This window comes from Pocillopora verrucosa, chromosome 9 (assembly GCF_036669915.1).
Source record: "Pocillopora verrucosa isolate sample1 chromosome 9, ASM3666991v2, whole genome shotgun sequence".
Classification (NCBI taxonomy): Eukaryota; Metazoa; Cnidaria; class Anthozoa; order Scleractinia; family Pocilloporidae; genus Pocillopora; species Pocillopora verrucosa.
The window spans coordinates 3,248,260-3,267,449 of record NC_089320.1 but is presented as its reverse complement, the minus strand read 5'-3'; the positions used below and the strand labels follow the sequence as shown (position 1 = coordinate 3,267,449).

At 38.1% G+C, this 19,190-nt stretch overlaps 3 protein-coding genes across 3 annotated transcripts; all 3 read right to left on the bottom strand.

Moving 5' to 3' along the window:
* Positions 1-782: 782 nt before the first annotated feature.
* Positions 783-1,430, bottom strand: LOC136283312 (adenosine receptor A2b-like). The gene has a single exon (XM_066171897.1). It carries the CDS (start codon positions 1,428-1,430, stop codon positions 783-785), a length of 648 nt encoding a protein of 215 aa, XP_066027994.1.
* Positions 1,431-3,851: 2,421 nt separating this feature from the next.
* On the bottom strand, positions 3,852-4,775 carry LOC131795720 (adenosine receptor A2a-like). The gene has a single exon (XM_059113328.2). The coding sequence runs from the start codon at positions 4,773-4,775 to the stop codon at positions 3,852-3,854; it is 924 nt and encodes a 307-aa protein (XP_058969311.2).
* A 10,833-nt stretch (positions 4,776-15,608) lies between these two features.
* On the bottom strand, positions 15,609-16,520 carry LOC131786872 (adenosine receptor A2a-like). The gene has a single exon (XM_059103945.2). The coding sequence runs from the start codon at positions 16,518-16,520 to the stop codon at positions 15,609-15,611; it is 912 nt and encodes a 303-aa protein (XP_058959928.2).
* Between the last annotated feature and the right edge of the window lie 2,670 nt (positions 16,521-19,190).

Below are 19,190 nucleotides of genomic sequence, written 5' to 3'. Positions count from 1 at the left end.
CAATTACTTGCCGGAGACGCCACTTAATTATTTTGCGATGTTTATCATCTATTGTATTGTCACGGTTAGCGCTGAAAAAAATTATATGTTCGAATCTACTGTAAAAATCTTTGCTCTCGATTTTCATGATGCGCGATCACTCCTTTTAAGACATTTCTGCAAGGTAAAGCTTTCTTTTTTCACACGCCATTCTAAAATGGTTGTGAGATGTTTTTCTTGTTTTTTTCAGTACACTACGGGACAACAGTGAGTAGCACCGAACTTATGTACTACATAAATTGTGAATAAATCATTCATTTTTTTTGTCGCCGCTTTGCTCTTTATCTTCCACTGGGGAAATCTACATGTTTTTAATGGATCACCGATCGTGATCAAAAATGAAACGGTGACGAAAAAATAACTAAAGACTTTTGTTCGTCCAGTGGCTTAAAATAGCCAAAGCAAAATTTTACATATGTACTTATCAAGTTGTCAACCATTTCTTTTACATTGCCCTCCTTCACTAGATACCTGTATCCACGACATGCGTCGACATGCGTCGATCTAAATATGAACTTCCTCATTTCTTTTTGTCTCCAGCAGTAAATCAGTGGATTAACCATTGATTTTAACATGGCACACGTTTGCGTCAAAGTTTTGGGAATGGGGCAAATATCACAAAGGCCTGAAGCAGTAACGATAAGACAGAAACAAAGTGGCAGAAGGTAAACAACAACAGCACCAATTACGAACACAGTTGTTTTAAGCGCCTTGTTCTCTCTGTTAAATCTTTCCACTTCTTGTTAGGGCAATTGTGGAGTTTTAATCTTTTCTTGTTGAAGACGTGTTTCTCGATACATAACGAAGAAGGCGAAGGCAATGAAAAGAATACACGAAAAGATGAAAAGGCCAGACAAAGAACGTAAAACTAGGGCCATTTTTAGAACTCTAAAAACCCCACTGATAAAAGCAAGGATCCAAGCTACTAACACTGCTCCCTTTATTTTTTCATCATTTACAATGTTTGGGTATTGCATCGTAAATTTGATCGCAAGGAGTCTCTCGAGAGTAACCAACATCAGATGAAAGTATGAAGCTGTTACAATCACGATTTCAGCTGTGGCATAACAATTTTCAACTGTTCCGCTATCACTGAGACCGAATATTTGGAAAATCTTCCACAGGACAAACAATGGTTGGCCAAAGAGACCAGTTAAGGCGTCAGTCACCGCTAAACAGGCCAGCAAGATGTTGCTGTTGGTACGGAGTCGAGGCGTCGACTTTACAGCTTTTATCACCAGTAGATTGAGTATAACTGTGAAGGGACAAGTGATGGTGTTGATGATGATTATATTTATAGCACCAGCCACCGAAGGGACATCTGCTTTGTCGCCTTCTCTACTGGTTGTATTTGTAACATTTGTAGAATTAGCCAAGGAGAAGTTTGCCATGTTAGATTCGACTCTTACTCCAAATAAACTAGGTTTGTCGTAAAACACTGTTTCTTTCAGACGTTTAACCTCGCATGAAATCGGCGGAAGATAAAAGCAGAAGAAATCTGACTTTTCTTTTGTAATAATTTCAAAATCGCCTGGGAATGAGTACTTAGTCCACATGTGCACAGAAACAATAGAGAACAAAGCAAATCAGAAACGCAAAACTATAAACGAAAACTGACCGCCTAACACAAGGTGACCACTTTGTACGGTTCCGCTTAATACAGAGTAGACTTAAGAAATAACAATTCAGTTCAATAATGATCTTAAGCAAATGCTCTTTATCAAATTCGAATTCATGATCACAAGCATCAGGATTGACCAGAGAGAAAAAGTTTAAACGTGGAATTTACCCCTATTCTTGGCCAACCTGTAAATCTTTCTCTGGTGTTACATCTTTCCTCTTTATTCGTTTCATTTAGCCTTTTCCTTTAATCGCATCAAACTAGCACTTTGTAATACTCAGTAAAATATAAAAAACGTTGCTGATTATGTTAATGTGGAATATATTTTATGTTCGAGAAAAAGTAAAGTGGGAACATAAAGTTCCCACGATGTGCAGATCAAACCTATTTAGATATTTCTGCAAGGAAAGTCTTTTTTTCTATTACGTATCGGAGAAGCTTCTGTGAAATTATTTTGTGATGTTCATCATTTATTGTAGTGTCACAGTGAGAATTAAAAACAATTATATCTTCGGATCTATTGGGATTAACTCGCTGATTTAAACTGTAATATACTCCCTCTTTAAAGAAAAAGTTTTACCTCTAAATTTTTATGATGTGCAGATCACTCTATTCAAGACATTTCTGCAAGATAAAGCTTTTTTTTTTCACTTGCCATTCTGAAATGATTGTGGGATGTTCATGGTCTTCAGTAGTACACTACAAGACAAACAGTAAGTAGCACCGAAAAACAGTTTAAACATCTGTTAATATTCCGTGTAACATTCGAAACATTTTTAAGAAATCGTCACCAATTGAGCGTTGAAAGACCAAAGATGTTCTGAAACAAACAAAAGCCAAAAGCTAGGAATATCGTCTAAAACTCGGCAGACTTCTTTGTGAACGAAGAGGTCGTTCGTATTCTGTTGAATTCGTATTGTATTCGCATTCTCAATCACTCAACAGATCAACATTACCGCTTCTCCTCCATAGGAGGCAGTGGCCATAAAAATTAAGTCAAATGATTTGCTTTTTCAAAATCATTTGTACAGCAAGCAATGAGTCAAATGGATAAGGGCTTAAGTGATCGATGCGCTTCACTTTTATGATCACGTGTTCCCATTTGACTTTTCCTCGCGCATAAATTACAGCAGTTGAAATTTATATAATCGATAATTATGTTTATGGCCATGTCCACACATATCTGGATATTTTTCAATCTGCAACTTTTTCAATGCATATTTACAAAAAAATTCGTGTCCGCAAATATCCCAATCGAATCGTTTTAGTCCGTCCTCACCTACCCGATATGTATCCGGATAAATCAACGCTTTTTTCAACTGAGCATGCGCACTATCAAGAAACTTGAGCCTGCAATAAATATAAGCGGCATTTGTGTTTGTTAAGTTGAAGTTTCAACACGTGTCGCTCGGAAGTCTAAAAACCAAAATCTCTGTCGGCTGTCATATTGTAATGTCTCCCGCACGAAGGACTTGATGTGACATCGTTACGTCACTGTATACGTTTTCAAAAAGGTTGCAAAATCATCAACCGTATTCACTGGGTACGTGTGGCCTGAAGGCCAATCAAAAAAATTTATCTGCATACGAGTGAACGGGTTGCATGTTATTGGGAGTTAAAAATACACCTTTGGTGCCACTTGAGAAAGGTTAAATAAGCAGAATAAACAAGAGAAGTATTACTTAAGAATAGGGAAAGATTAGAAAGTTGGCATGAATACTGGCAATAACCTTTTATGGGCTAATTTAAGCTGGTACAGTGAGCTAAAGACTTACTGAAGTGTACTGCATAAATTGTGGATAAATTGTGGATAAATTGTGGATAAATTGTGGATAAATTGTGGATAAATTGTGGATAAATTGTGGATAAATTGTGGATAAATTGTGGATAAATTGTGGATAAATTGTGGATAAATTGTGGATAAATTGTGGATAAATTGTGGATAAATTGTGGATAAATTGTGGATAAATTGTGGATGGCTCATTCATTTTTCTGTCGCCACTTTGATCTTAATCTTACATTGGGGAAATATGCATGTTTATCATAGATCACCAGTGGTGATCAAAAAGTTAATGGTCAAAAAAAGCCAATAACCATAGAGTTTTGTTCATCCAGTGGCTTAAAAGGCGAAAGCAAAATTTCAGACGTTTACTTATTAAGTTGTCAACCATTTCTTTTACATTGCCCTCCTTCACTGGATACCTGCAACCACGACCTGCGTTCTTGATCGAAATATGACCTTTCTCATTTCTTTTTGTCTCCAGCAGTAAATCAGTGGATTAACAAGTGAGTTTAACATGGCACATGTTTGCGTCACCGGTGCGATGGTAGGGCAAATATCACAAAAGCATGTAACTAAAAGAATAAGACAGAAACATAGTGGCAGAAGACAAATTATAACTGCACCAACTACAAACACAGTTGTTTTAAGCGCCTTGTTCTCTCTGGTAAATCTTGCCACTTCTTGCTGGGGCAATTGTTGAGTTTTAATCTTTACTTGTTGAAGACGTGTTTCTCGATACATAATGAAGTAGGCGAAAGCAAGGAAAAGAATACACGAAAGAGTCAGGAGGACAGACAAAGAATATACAACTAGAGACATTTTTAGAACTCTAAATACCCCATTGATAAAAGCAAGGATCCAAGCTACTAACACTGCTCTCTTCATTTTTTCATCAGTTATAATGTTTGGGTACTGCATTGTAAATTTGATGGCAAGGAGTCTCTCGAGAGTAACCAACATCAGATGAAAGTATGAAGCTATTACAATCACAATCGTAGTTGTGGCAAAACAAATTTCAACTGTTCCACTGTCACTGAGACCGAATAATAGGAAAATCTTCCACAGGACAAACAATGGTTGGCCAAGGAGACCAGTTAAGGCGTCAGTCACCGCTAAACAGGCCAGCAAAACGTTGCTGTTGGTACGGAGTCGAGGCGTCGATTTCACAGCTTTTATCACCAATACGTTGAGTAAAACTGTGAAGGGACAAGTGATGGTGTTGATGATGATTACAATTAGAGCACCAGCCACCGAAGGAACATCTGTTGTGTCGCCTTCTCTACTGGTTGTATTTGTAACATTTGTAGAATAAGCCGAGGAGAAGTTTACCATGTTGAATTGGAAGCTTAATCCAAGTAAACTAAGTTTCTCATAACAACCGATTCTTTCAGACGCTTGACCTCGCATGAAATCGGTGGAAGATAATGGCAGAGAAAATCTGACGTTTCTTTTATAATGACTTAAAAATCTCCTGGGAATGAGTACTCAGTCCACATGTGCACAAGAACAATAAAGAACAAAGCAAATCAGAAAAGCAAAACTGTTAACGAAAACTGACCGCTTAATACAGGGTAACCGCTTTGTACGGTCCCGCTTGATACAAAGTAGACTTAAGGAATAACAATTCAATTCAATAATGATCTTAAGCAAATGCTCTTTATCAAATTCGAATTCATGATTACAAGTGCCTTGGATGAACAGAGAGACAAAGCTCAAACAAGGAATTTTTTTCTATTCGTTGCCAACCCTTAAATCTTTCCTTAGTGTTATGTCTTTCTTGTTTAGTCGTCCCATTTTACCTTTTTCTTTAGTCGCACCAAAAAACATTTTGAAATATCCAGTAAAATTAAAAAAGAAGCGTTGCTGATTATGTAAATATAGACTACTGTATTTTATGGGCGAGAAAAAGTCAAGTGGGAACATATGCCTGCGTAAGTGGAGCGAATCGATCAAAGAGCTGTATGTAATTCAGTTAAAAGAGCCTGTCACTTTCCCTTTAATGTTTTTTGGTTCAGTACCTACTTGATTATAACTAAAGATGAAAACATCCAGAAAGGATACGTATGTTAGATAAAATTCGAACCTCTGAATGGTAAGAGATTCTGTTTAGACGCTAAGCTCTTTACAGATGACCTTCGCTAAATCAAAATATCGATAGAAATGTATCCGTTATACTGGAGCTTCACCCGAGTGATGTTAGTTTTATTAGCAGCTTACCTTGCCGTCTTAATGTTGCCTTATTGTGGGAGATAACCTAATTATTAACGTTTGATCGAAATCGGTGCCCATCATCTCCATATTCACCTATTCCAACTCTTTTTGGATTATGTTTCCTATTCAAACTTTTGTTATTAGTCCAATACAACTCATATTTTGTGGCTTCCAAACAATAAACGCTCGTTACATAATCAGGAATTATTTTAATTTAAGCACGAGAAGAGGTCAAGTGAAAAAACGTGCACATTGAAACGCAGGTCAGTCAAAGGGTACAGAAAACAGCTTGAAAGATCTTACGCATTGTTTCTCTGGAAAAAAATCATTGAACCTCACATCTTCCTTAATTTATTTCGTATGAAGATGCTAAATTTATTTGAATTAACGCAGCTATAAGTTACATATCTAATGCAATATACCCATCATGCACCCCTGGAAAACATACAGAAATTTGATTTTACAAATCTAGACGACGCCATCCCCACCCTTTCAGCAATGTCATTGCTGTAAATACTCAGTGACATTATCTCGCGATAATCCTCGCGAACTATTTCTCATTTACCGGTTAAATTTTTTCATGAGGTTGAAACACATCCTTTAATCTATTTTAAAGCTTGCCTTCATGGAATATACATGTTCGATCGGATTCACGGTAGGTACGCTCACGGATTGTCATGTAGAGGGTAAAGAGTGCGGCAAATATCAACTCGTATTTGCGTAAGCAGAGAACGTTTCGGTGAAGCTATTTTTTTCGTTGATGTAAAAACAGCCACTCCGTTTCACCAGAGTATGCCGGTTTGCATCAAAAAAATTATGGCGGGTAAACTTCCGAGTGCAGTTGTTTTGTGCTTCAAAGTATCGTTTACGATCAAATGGAAGAAAAATCGCCAAATAGATTAACGGCAGCTATACTCAAGGATTATCGTTTGAAAAGTATAGGGTGCGGCAAATATCAGCTTATATTTGTGACGGCGGATTAGGTTTTCTCGGAGCCATTTCTTTCCTGGCTGAAAAAACTGCCTCGCCGTCTCACCCATCGGCTCTACGTGTATTTGATTCTGTCGGAAGACGGTCCTTTCTGTTTTTGTTTAACTCATTAATATTTTGATTGGTCGTCTGCTTTTTTCTGGAAATGGAGTGAAGTGCAACTAATCAGGGGGTGTTTTGTTTTTCAACAGCCTCCTCGGGCAGGCGACTCATCGCCCTTCCTCCGCCCCCTACCCCCCACCGTCCACTCTAACTCCAAATCAAGACCGGAGAGGGAAGAAGTTATATCAATCTCGGCAACACTTATCAAGGTCTAGGACAGTTCAAAACAGCTATCGAGTACCATTAACGTCATCTAGAAATTTCTAAAGATGTGGGAGACAAGGTTGAAGAGGGTATCGGTTATGGCGGTGTCGGCAACGCTTATCAAGGTCTACTAAAGTTTAAAACAGCAATCGAGTACCATCAACGTCATTTAGAAATTGCTAAAGAAATAGGAGACAACGTTGAAGAGGGAAAAAGTTATGATAGTCTCGGCAACGCTTTTCAAGGAGTAGGACGGCTCAAAACAGCAATCGAGTACCATCAACGTCATCTAGAAATTTCTAAAGAGGTGGAAGACAAGGCGGGAGAGGGGACAAGTTATGGAAATCTCGGAAACGCTTATCAAGGTCTTAGACAGTTCATAACAGCAATGGAGTGTTACAAACGTCACCTAAAAATACCCAAAGAAGTGGGAGACAAGACTGGAGAGGCGTGCGCATTATGCTTCCTTGGTAGCATTTTTGAGTGCCAAGGAAGTCTTAAGAAAGCCTTTTCTTGCTATCACTCGAGTGTAGAGGTGTATGATGATATCAGGGCCAGTCTTCAACCTAACGATGAGTGGAAAATTTGTTTTCGTAATCAGCACGAAAGAGCATACAAAGGCTTATGGCGTGTAAATCTCAGTCAAGGTAAAATTGTAAAGGCTCTTCTTGCCGCAAAAAAAGGTCGTGCTCAAGTTCTGAGAGATCTCATGGACACAAAATATTACCCTGGGTTCTTCAGCGCACAGAGCTTCGTGCGTTTCTCTCAGTTGTGTTCCATTAGATACAATTTTCATGGCTGTGAGTGGACCGTGCGTTAACTTCTGGGTTTTCCTCAGCAATGATAACATAAAGGTGAGGAAGGTACACGTGAACAATTATAAGCATCAGGGGGAATTGGAATTTTTCATCGAGCAACTGAACAAAACTGCTTATAAGGAGATCGGAGTAAGAGATACTGTTACAATCGAAAATCCTCCGCTTCAGTTGGCGACAGAAGAGGAAGTGGTCAATGATGTGATCCGAGTTGATGTGAGGTACTCCCAATCATGTGCTTTAAAAAAGCTGCATGACATCATCGTTTCTCCTATTGCTGATTTGATCGAAGGCAACGAGCTAACATTCGTTCCTGAGTGGCCATTTTGCCTTGTACCTTATGCAGCGTTGCAGGACTCGAACTCATCATATCTAAGTGATTCTTTCAGAATTCGTGTGCTTCCCTCTCTGACGACGTTGCAACTGATTCATGATTGTCCAGCTCACATGAAGACTGGTGCACTGCTTGTCGGTGACCCACGTTTGAAAGATATCATCTATCAGGGAAACGTTTGGTGCAACTTCCAGGAGCAAGGAATGAAGTGGAGATGATCGGACGTATCCTCAATGTTTCCCCCCTCACAGGAGAAATGGCAACAAAACATAAAGTTTTAAAACGAATATCATCATTGGCGTTAGTTCACATTGCAGTGCACACTAAAAAGGAAACTGGAGAAGTTATTCTGGCACCAAACACCCCAAGAGAAAACCCTCAGCCGCAAGAGAAATACTATCTACTGACGATGGAAGATGTGATAGAAGCTGGGTTGCGAGCACGTCTGGTTGTACTTAGCTGTTATTACACTGCTCGTGGGAGGTCACGGCTGAGGGGGTGGTCGGCATGGCGCGTGCACTTTTGGGTGCTGGTGCTAGATCTGTTGTGGTAACCTTGTGAGTGATTGGCGACGAGGAAACCCTGGAGTTCATGAGTTTCCTCTACGATACACTTGCCAAAGGCAAGAGGCAAGTGAAGCTCTCAATCAGGCCGTGAAGTGTATGAGAGAAATTGAAAAGTTCAAGGAGGTGAAGCACTGGGCACCATTTGTACTCATTGGTGATGACGTCAACCTGGATTTCAAGTAGATTTAGAACCTGAAGCAAGTAAATATTCTATTTATATATTGCATTTAATACAAAGTTACATTAAATCATAATCATTGGTTACATGTAAGCACTGATACTTGTGCGTTATTTTCCATTCAGTTGAGTTACGAATTTAATTTTTGCTTCTGCAAATTGAGATGCAGCATAATCAAGGGGACTCATTAACGATGATAAGAGTTTTTTTTTAGGAAAATAGTGGAGTAAAAAAGGAAATTACTTTTAAAAAAATCCTGTTGCGCAATGTATCGTTTCATGTGCTAGGAAAAAGTACATGGCAACTCAACTATTCTCCCTAAAATTCGATTCTTTTTTTTTTTCAGTTAAGGAATGAGCATTAGAAACCCAGGAAGTTTTCGAATACCTACAAACGCTGATATTTGGACCAGAAACCAGTAAGCTACCGATGAAATCTTTGTCAAGAGTCTTCTTTTCAAGGCAGGAAGAACCAAAAGACGGCCACAGCCAAGTGTAACAAGAGAACGGATTTCCATTGATTCAAAAGTTGCATTTTTGCCTGTTTGAACTGCTCTTACGAGCTTGATATTTGCTATCCTGCTGAAACTGCTGTTTTTTTGTTTTTTTTTTTCATATGATGTCTTGAAATTATCGTGACTAGCTATGTAAAACGTTATTTTTAATCAAAGTATTACCTATTAAGAGGATTAAGGCGTTACATTTACGTCGTAGTTGAAACGTCTTGAAAATGTTTTCCAGAGTTCCTTGCAGATTTTTTTTAATCGTTTTTTTCCTGGTCTTATCAGAATAATCAGTTGTCCGATTGCTCGATTATCTTAGTTTACGTCAAATTCATTAATGTGTTAACTCTTCGAGGATTTTTACACAGTCAATGGTACTTAAAGTTATTTTCTCTTGATCAGAATATAGACTTAAAACTTCAGATTTTGGCTTTAATGGTCAGGATTTAGTCTTGGTATCAGTTAATTTTCAGAGATTTCTCCTTTAATTTTGAATGGGATAAATTGTGTTAGTTTTTGTAAGCAGAATGATGCGTTTTAAGTATTTGGTTTAAACTAATCGTCCAAAGGCAAAACGAGAAGTTTTATTCTAAATTTAGTTACTGGCCTACAGAGCATTCAAAGAAACTCAGAGAGAGATAGAAAGTTAGAGCCAAATGATATTATTTAGTCACTCAAATAAGATTAGTGACTTATTATCTAAGTACAATAAACTAACATTTGAAAGTCAAACAATTAAACAAGTGGCTTGGCATTTTGTTAGAATGAAAGAGGAAATCAATAACAAAGGGAAGAAAATTTCTGCATCAACCTGCATAAGCCATTTCTTGTCGTTTGAAGAAGAGAGCGCGCCATGTCTTATCCGCTTGATAACTTTTGCCCATTTCTTTGAATAGTTTTATTGAATGAGAGATAAAGTTCGATATTTTCTGACTCAAAAACTGTTAGTATTGATCATTGGCAGCCGTTCCTTCGGACGCACTTCTTTATCACGTTATGCGACAGAGGATGTTTTGTCACATCTTGTCAATTGAAGTAGTGAGTGCACCTATGTCTAATTCGCTCAACCTCTTCCAATTTCCATGGATAGAGTTATTAAATGAGATATGAACCTCGATATTTTCGGAATTAATATCTGCTAGTTTCATTGGTAGCCGTTCCCTAGGATGGCACACGACGCGCTTCTTTTGTGCGTTATCGTTATGCGACAGATATGATGTCTCGTCACATACAGTGGAACCCCTCTAAACCGGACCCTCCTTAAACCGGAATCCTCTCTTTACCGGACCTTTTTCTCGGCCCCAAAACCTCTGTCATACATTTCCTCTATTTTTGACCTCAGTAATCCGGACCCCTCAATTTCGGAAACCGGACGCTTTTTTGAGTCCGTAATCACCAACTGACAAAGAAATTGAACGGGACGTGAAAGTTTTAAGTAGGTAATTTAGTGTTAACAACTGAGTTGAAAAATGTAAATTGGCCACCGTAAAGGGTAAAAAAGCTGACGTTTCGAGCATTAGCCCTTCGTCAGAGCTTTACTCTGCTATACTCTCCCATCGACACAACACCACAGTTTCTTTAGAAACTTACCCCCTTTATTCATTTGTGAAAGTTTTTAAGCTCACCGCCAAAATCAAATCACACCTTTTCAAAAGCATCTTGGAAATTTAGACAGAGAATCTTGGACATTCCATGGTTAAATGATTTAAAAGTGGCAATCATATTACCCTGTGTGTAACACTGAATTTTTTTGTAAATTAAATAAAATGACGTTGAAAAGCTTCCTTCTGATCCATGTTGTTTGTTCCTTTACTGATGCGCTTTATTAGTACTCTTGTATCATGTACTGGTACTCACAGTCAGACAATACAATGTGCGGCATAAAATTGCCCTATGGGTAAAACATCAGTACACCGCACACCCCTCTAAACCGGACATTTCCTCCGGTCCCAAGGGTGTCCGGTTTAGAGAGGTTCCACTGTATCGTTGAAGAGGTAAGAAAAAGAAATTACTTTTCACTTTGGAAGATGGTGCTTTAATCTGTTTAGAAACCGTCGTCAGCATGGGAGGACGGTACCCTTGGTCGGTGTGGTTCCTCGAGTGTAGGAAATATTGAGGTAATTTTTTCCACGATTGCCTACCATCGAAACTTGACTAAAAAAGCCTGAGACAAAAAAATCAAAATAAATAAACAAAGATAAAAAACCCGAATTTTTCTAAAAACTGAGGAGACACAACCTGGAAGAACTTTTTACGATTAATGGTTAAAATTGTGGTCATTTTTCTGCGACGGTTAATCTAGAATAATTAGCAGATCGACTAAGCGACATGTAAGATAAGAAATAATTTTTGAGTGGTAAGAAAAACCGGGAAAAACAAGCTGTGGAAAAATTCTGGAAGTAAGGATCAAACTGGGAGAGACGGACAACAGGAGGGCGACGCCGACGTATAAAATCGAGTAGAGACGTCGGCGAGTTGGTCTTCAATCCAGTACTACTTATTAGAAGTTAAACATATAGATGTCGAAAAAAAATCAAATTTTTTTTTTCTTCAAAAAAAGTTCAAACATCGCCAATGACTATAAAAGCTTCAGACGCGAACGAGTTAAGCAAAGGAATGCTGATAAGTGTAGAGGATTTGCGTTGTGTCCTGAATGCAACAGTGATTCTTTTTGATGTTCTACAATTAAAGCCATTTAGATAGCTCTTTAATAGCTCTTAGCGTTTTTGATCAACTGGTTGCATGTCAGTCATGATATTAGTAATAGTTTCTACTGACCTGGAGTTTATTTCATGCCTGATCAACTGATGTTATAAGTATCAAAGAAACCACGACAGCCAATGGAACAAAGAAGGAGTGTTATACGAGCAAATGAAACTGAAACATTCGCTTGGCTAAGGGGAAGATGCATAATTTCGTCATTACTTTCCGGATTTCAGTGATCTGCGGTATCTGGACTTCTAAAAACCAAGAGCAAGTTCACATGACATGATCATAAACTGCTCTCACTAGTCTTGGATGCTTCACAATGCTCTCGAAGGGGGAACAATTTTAATTGAGTATACACCTTCAAATCTATTTCCATTGCATTGACGCTTGTGCGCAAAGGATATCAGGTGTGGAAACAAGGAACATTTCAAACGAATTCAGCTTACTAAGAAAATAAGTTTAACAAAAAACATGTACATATCAAAGGTTTATTTGTATTTTGGAAAGTTCGGTGAAGAAATGAAAATAATGAGTCACCTCTGTCAACAATAAAAGCAGATTCAGAGAAAGTTGGTTTTCAGTAATTTTATTAAACTACAAGAACGATTACTCAATAATTTAATTTAAGATCATACTATACAACGAAAATAAAAACCAGTACTCACTACTTTCACTGAAGCTTACATCATTTGTTATAAAAACACTGGCACTCTCCAACTCTGCTAAACTTTATCAATTACACTACAACATAATTAACAACCTTAAAAGTTCTGCTATTAAGAATTACTGTCAGTTATTCCACATGTGCGCGAAAAAGGCATGTGGAAACACATGCACACTAAATTGTCCTAAATGTGAAGCTTTTCACCCAACGCATTGTTAAGAAAGATTCATTTGATCTTCGCACGATATTAAACTATACTTCATTCTAAAGCCAGAAGCTGAAGATCAACTAAATATTTTGCAACAATGCATTGCTGTTTTTAAGAGGTCTTGAACAGAAACCCTCTACTATAGCGTGCATGTGTTTCCACTTACCCTTTTCTTGTGCATTAATTAAAGTCATGATTCTTATTAATTGTGGGTAAAATTTATGCGTTTGTTAATTTTTATTTGGAAATGATAAAAGATAAGTTTGATTAGACGAAAACATGTAAAAGGGCGAAGAAAACCCAAAAGGGTTGTGCTAGGGAAAATCGTCTTTTTTTTACCGCATTAAAGTGCTTATGACACGAAATATTTTTTTGCGTAAATATTTAGCTTATCATATTTACAAACCAATGCCGATGGACGAAAAAATTTCCAAAACTTAAAACTCGATTTTTCGGGCCCTAAAGGGCTCTTATTTTGTCTTAAAAGTACTATTGTCCCGTGGACTGGTAACGAGTTGGCGGGTGACGACGTAGAAAACTGTGAAAACTCTCAGTTGACACTTAAAAATCTCTCACATTCTTCTAATTTTGGATCAGTCAGCGTTGAAATACTCTTGAAATAATGTCCGATGGTAATGTCCACCTACTTTCAGCAAGCTGTATCAAGAATTGTGATACATCGTACTCAAGAAGAAGAAGAAATGGAAGTTGCTAGTACGGTTCAGCCCCACGAAGGAGAGCTGCGTGCATCAAACGAATATTTCGACCAGGAGTGACAAAGACGGTTTCTCATCGGCGGTGTTCAGGTCAAGATTAGACCAGAAAAACTCCTGTTACTGAATGTTTTGTTTGCTGCGTTTTTGTTTTGTTTTCTATGGCGAAATTTATGTTAAGAATGGGTAACTGTGTTCGTTTCTGTTTCCATAACATTTTATTCCTTCGCACTGAGCGCGGCGAAGGTTTCCCTTGGTCAGTGCTCTAGAGTTTCCTTGCTGTAGAGTAATTCCCTTAACAAACCAAAAGCTAACTTTCGGCGAAAGAATCAGCTGTATTACGAGGCACGATGATTTTTCGCCGAAAAGTCATCGGCGGGTAGTTTCAATGCAATTTGCTCCTTTCCTCAGAGATTGCAATCTTCGTCGAGCCGGTCAAACGGAAAACGAGTGAGTTTATAGTCAACTGATTCAAGTTAATCTCAAAAAGGGATTTTGATAGAAAAAAAATTCCTTATTTTAATTGCAGCATTGCCATATGACCCATTTCGCTCAACGCCAAATAACTAACAACGTATGGTAAATGGATATTTCGTACGCATTCGACTTTCACACAGCACTTGGATTCGCCACCATCTAATTCAATAAAATATTGCTGTTATCGCATTGACATTGCTACTGTTGCTACTTCTAGTTTCTTGAGAGCAGGAGGGAACTGATGGCTCTTGGGATGGATTTTCGGAAACCTAAGTTGGTGCCAGTATCCGCCAGAGGCTTCGCACTGTTCACGCAACAGGATATCAGTCGGCTCAGGAAAGGGCTCTAACTACAAATAGGCACTTTAAATTTACGGTGGATCGTGCGGAAATGAATTATTTTACTGTTACTGCGGATGTAAAACTCAGCAAAACTAGGGAGAATTATCAATTTTATTTTAAATGATGTAAGCTTCATTAAAAGTACTGACAGACTGTTATTTTTCTCGGTTTATATTACGATCTTAAGTTAATACATTGGGTAATCGTTCTCGCTATTTGGTAAATTGCTGACAACCAGATTCTTAGTCTAGTTTTATTGTTGACGTTGCCGAAAATCTAATTTAATTACATTTCTTTACCGAACTTTCAAGAACTGTCCATACACAACTGAGACATCTGATACGTACGACACAATAAACTTGCAAAGTATTGTATTGGATTTTTCATGTTGCTTGTCATTTAATCTAAGTAAGCAGACCTACATTTAAGAATATTTTGAAACATTACATACGAGTAAAGGCAAGTCAAATGCAGTTTACCTTAGTTTGTTAGAAGTCAGTAACCACAAATTAATGCTATCTGGACGTTATTGAGGGACTTCTACGATTCTGTAGCCAATCGAGTGTTATAGTTTCCCCTGGATGATTATTCGGTCAATAACTTTACAATTGTTGCCTTAGCAAAGTGGGACATTACTCTCTTAACCGTGAAGCTATGGTAACGATTGGATCGAGTGAAAATGGAGATGGTTGGTATCGACGGCCATCTCCAATATTTAGGCAAATAAGATAAGCATAGTGAGCTAAGTACCAACCAACATCAATAACAAACATCTCTGAGATGACTTATTCAATTTATTATTTTGCTATTGTACCTTAAATATACTGCGATTAATATACAAACTTGTTCCCAATAAAATCAGTAACCTCATGCATTATAAAATTGAGAATTACTGTAATTAATGCACAAGAAAAGGGCAAATGGAAACACATGCACTCGAAAAAGGAGTTTTTCTAGCATCAAAAATGATTTTTACAAGAAACTTTTTAATTTTCCATGCGGTTGACGAATCATCTATCGTGATTAAAAACATAATTGATATGAAAAACAATGACTAAGGAGTCTTTTCATCCAGTGTATGGAAAAGACTTAGGGAAAATTTTACATGTGTAGTTATCAAGTTGTTACCCTTTCTTTTACATTGCCCTCCTTCACTGGATATCTACATGCACGATGTGGGTTCTTAGTCCAAAAATGACCTTTCTCATTTCTTTTTGTCTCCAGCAGTAAATCAATGGATTAACAAGCGAGTTTAACATGGCACATGTTAACATCCATCGTGCGTTGATGGGGCAAATCTCATAGAGGCCTGTAACTTTTACGATAAAACAGAAACAAACTGGCAGAAGGCAAACAATAACAGCACCAACTATAAACACAGTTGTCTTAAGCGCCTTGTTCTCTTTGACAAACCTTTTTACTTCATCTTGGGGAAGCTGCTGAGTTTCTATCCTTTTTTGGTGCCAACGTGTCTCTTGATATATGGTAAGGTAAGTGAAGGCGTGAAAAATAATATTTGAAATAATAATAAGGCCTGTTAAATAATGGGCTACTCCGTAGACAGTCATTCTTAAAATTCCATTGATGAAAACAAAAATCCAAACTGATAGCACTGCTATCTTCATGTTATTATAAGTGACAATGTTTGAGTATTGCATCGTAAATTTGATGGCTATGAGTCTCTCGAACGTAACCAACATCACATGAAAGAATGAAGCTGTTAGCATAACAGCAACAAATGTGAACCAGAAATCTGTAACTGTTTGACTAATACTGTGACCGAGTAATAGTATTATTGTCCACAGGATAATCAATGGCTGGCAAAGGAGACCAGTAAAGGCGTCAGTCACCGCTAAACAGGCCAGCAAAATGTTGCTGTTGTTACGAAGTCGAGGCGTCGTTTTCACAGCCTTGATCACAAATACGTTGAGAATAACTGTGCAGGGAAAAGTAATGGTGTTGATGATGATTAGGATTATAGAACCAGCCACCAATGGGACATCTGCTTCTCTATCGGTGATGTTCGAAGTGTTCGTGAAACTAGCCAAGGAGAAATTTGCCATGTCGAATTGGAAGCTCAATTCAAATGAATTAGGTGTCCTGGAGGACCTGTTTCTTCCAGATGTTTATCCTCCCATGAAATCGGAGGAAGACAAATGCAGGTGGCAATCTGACCCCTTATTTAGCTGGTGATTTAAAAGCATCTCGTGGAAATGACTTCTAAGTAAGTAAAAGCGGAATATGAAACACTAAACGCCACTTTATCAGATGGATTCTCCTCAAGCTCTGCCCAAAGATAAATCCTAATCTAAAATTAATTAAGGTCAATTTTTAATTAGACTTTCCAGATATTGTCAAATGTCTTTTTTTTAAAACAAGTTCAAAGTCGCTTCGGTCCCTGAGACCTTGATCAAACTTATCGCGATAACCATAAAAAGCTTGGTCGGCTCTTCTTCCAACTGAGGCAGGTGCATAATGCCAATTGAAACTCCGACAATAAATCTTTACTTAATTCACTTCAGCTAAAGCTTTCGCCGGTGACCGCAACGGACCATAAAGGCCAAAGTAGCGACAAAAAGTCAAATCAATTGTTATCCACACAATTTATGCATTACACATTAGCAAATCTTCAGCTCACTATATCAGCCTAAATAAGCCCCAAAAACTAAAGGAAATTGCCAGTATTCGTGTGGCCTTCTTAATCTTTTGCTCTGCTTAGACCTTTCTCAATTAATTGGTCCATTCAACATTTTCTCTAGTTGCACCAAGCAAAAATTCTGTGACGCTCAATAACATAAAGAACATTATTGATTATGTAAATATAAACTATTGTACTTCATGCGCGAGAAAAAGTTAAGTCTGCACACATGGGGCGGATCAATCTTAGCTCTGAAAGATACGGTAGACCTTCGAGGGCCAGTTTTTTCTTAATTTTTTTTCATGTCAAACAGAACATTATTATTTTAACTATAGCTTCCAAGAAAGATTTTGGTAAAATATTAAGACGCGCACGAGTTATTTACAAAAACGTATTTTCGAATTGAATTATACAGCCCGCCAAAGTGTGAATAGCCAATTATAACATGTCGACAAAGGTGACTACCGACGGGCTTTGTTTGCGGCTAAAGATCTTGATCCATGAAATCCAATCGCGTAAACATCTCTTGATTTTCGGTCGCAAGAGAAGATCTTTGTTATCTTTCTGCGTTAAAAAGTAAATGCGAACGGAGAAAGATAAAAAAGAAAAGAGTTCATCGGTGAAAGTAAAAGAGGAGCCTGGCTGTCACTACAAGAACTAAAGAACTTCGACGCGGAAAGGCAAAAGAATCTCGCCGAAACGGATAGGGGCTCGTGGTTTCGACAATCTTCGCTGCTCGCACTCGATAAGCAACCACAAGGTTTGCCGCGGCTTGTCTAAGGTGCTTACGGTTGAAAATAAAAAGAGGTGAAATAAAAATTACCGACAGACCAATCTTATTAAACAGCGTTGGGGGTAACTCCGTTTTTCAAAATAGATCTTCTCCAATGGCCTCCGACGTAATGCGCATCGGTAAAATTTTGATCAGCAAACTTGACAAATGAATTGCAAAGTAACCAATGAAAATATCGAAAAATTCCCCCCACTGCTTTGAAGACCAACTTCTCAGGATCGTGCAGAAGTCTTATTTGTGTGGTCAGATTTGATGTGCGATGAATTCGCTCATAAATTTTTCATTGATATATAGTTTATGGTGGTTATGCTTCAAAAAACGCATTTTTTTTTTCAAAGGACATCCGCGAAGGTCTAGCGTATCCTGAACTCATTGCTTGGGTTTAATACCTACAAGCTGAAACTGAAGCGGAAAGCAGTCAAACTGATGCGATAGATTTCCGGAAGTTAATTTGGCCCTCGCCAGTTAAAAGCGATGACCTTCGCGGTATATTCAAGGTACAATAGCATGAGGAAAAATTGAATAAGTTATCCCAGAGATGTTTGTCATTGATGTCGGTTGGTACTTTGCTTGCTATGCTGATCTTATTTGCCTAGGTATCGGAGATGGCCTTTCACAGTCGGCGCCGATCATCTCCATATCCACTCAATCCAATTGTCACCATAGCTTCATGGTTAAGAAGGTGATGTTTCACTTTGCTGAGGCAACAATTGCGATTGACTGAATGATCATCTGGCGGTAATTAGATGACGGCTTACTTTATGTAATATGATATTTTATGCCGTTAACTAACGGCGTAATTTTCTCTAGTCCGCAATGTGTATACTGTAAATTTTACGCCGTTAATATAATTCTTTTAGATATTAATCTATTGCTGCGAGCATTAACGAGCAGCAACACTATTTTTTACTTCCCGTGAGAGGTTTGGGCTCTCTCTCTACAAATGTATATGTATATATGCGTTCCACACTCCATCCGTTGAAATGTGACCTTCGTTCGTTCGGTAGCGATGCTTTTGAAGATGCAGTATTAAGATCAGCGGCGGTAGTTGTTGAATTGTGCGTGCGCTGCCCACATGGTCCTATGTTCCTGCCATCAAGCCCTCGAGGGTTCAACAGTCGACCAGCGGGTAAGTTTTTATCGCTCTTTTTGAACTGATGTATCATGTCAAATGCAATTCTATCAATCGCTAGAACTATTCATCGAGGTCAGGAACGATTTAATGACATTTCCGGGGGAAGGCAATGCTCTTTTATGAGTTTTTCAGCGCTGTTGTGTGCACAATCATGTCCAGTGCGGCAC

Excerpts from the sequence above, each read along its gene's own strand:
- LOC131795720 (XM_059113328.2), bottom strand. The coding sequence starts at position 4,775 with ATGGTAAACTTCTCCTCGGCTTATTCTACAAATGTTACAAATACAACC.
- LOC131786872 (XM_059103945.2), bottom strand. The coding sequence starts at position 16,520 with ATGGCAAATTTCTCCTTGGCTAGTTTCACGAACACTTCGAACATCACC.
- LOC136283312 (XM_066171897.1), bottom strand. The coding sequence starts at position 1,430 with ATGGCAAACTTCTCCTTGGCTAATTCTACAAATGTTACAAATACAACC.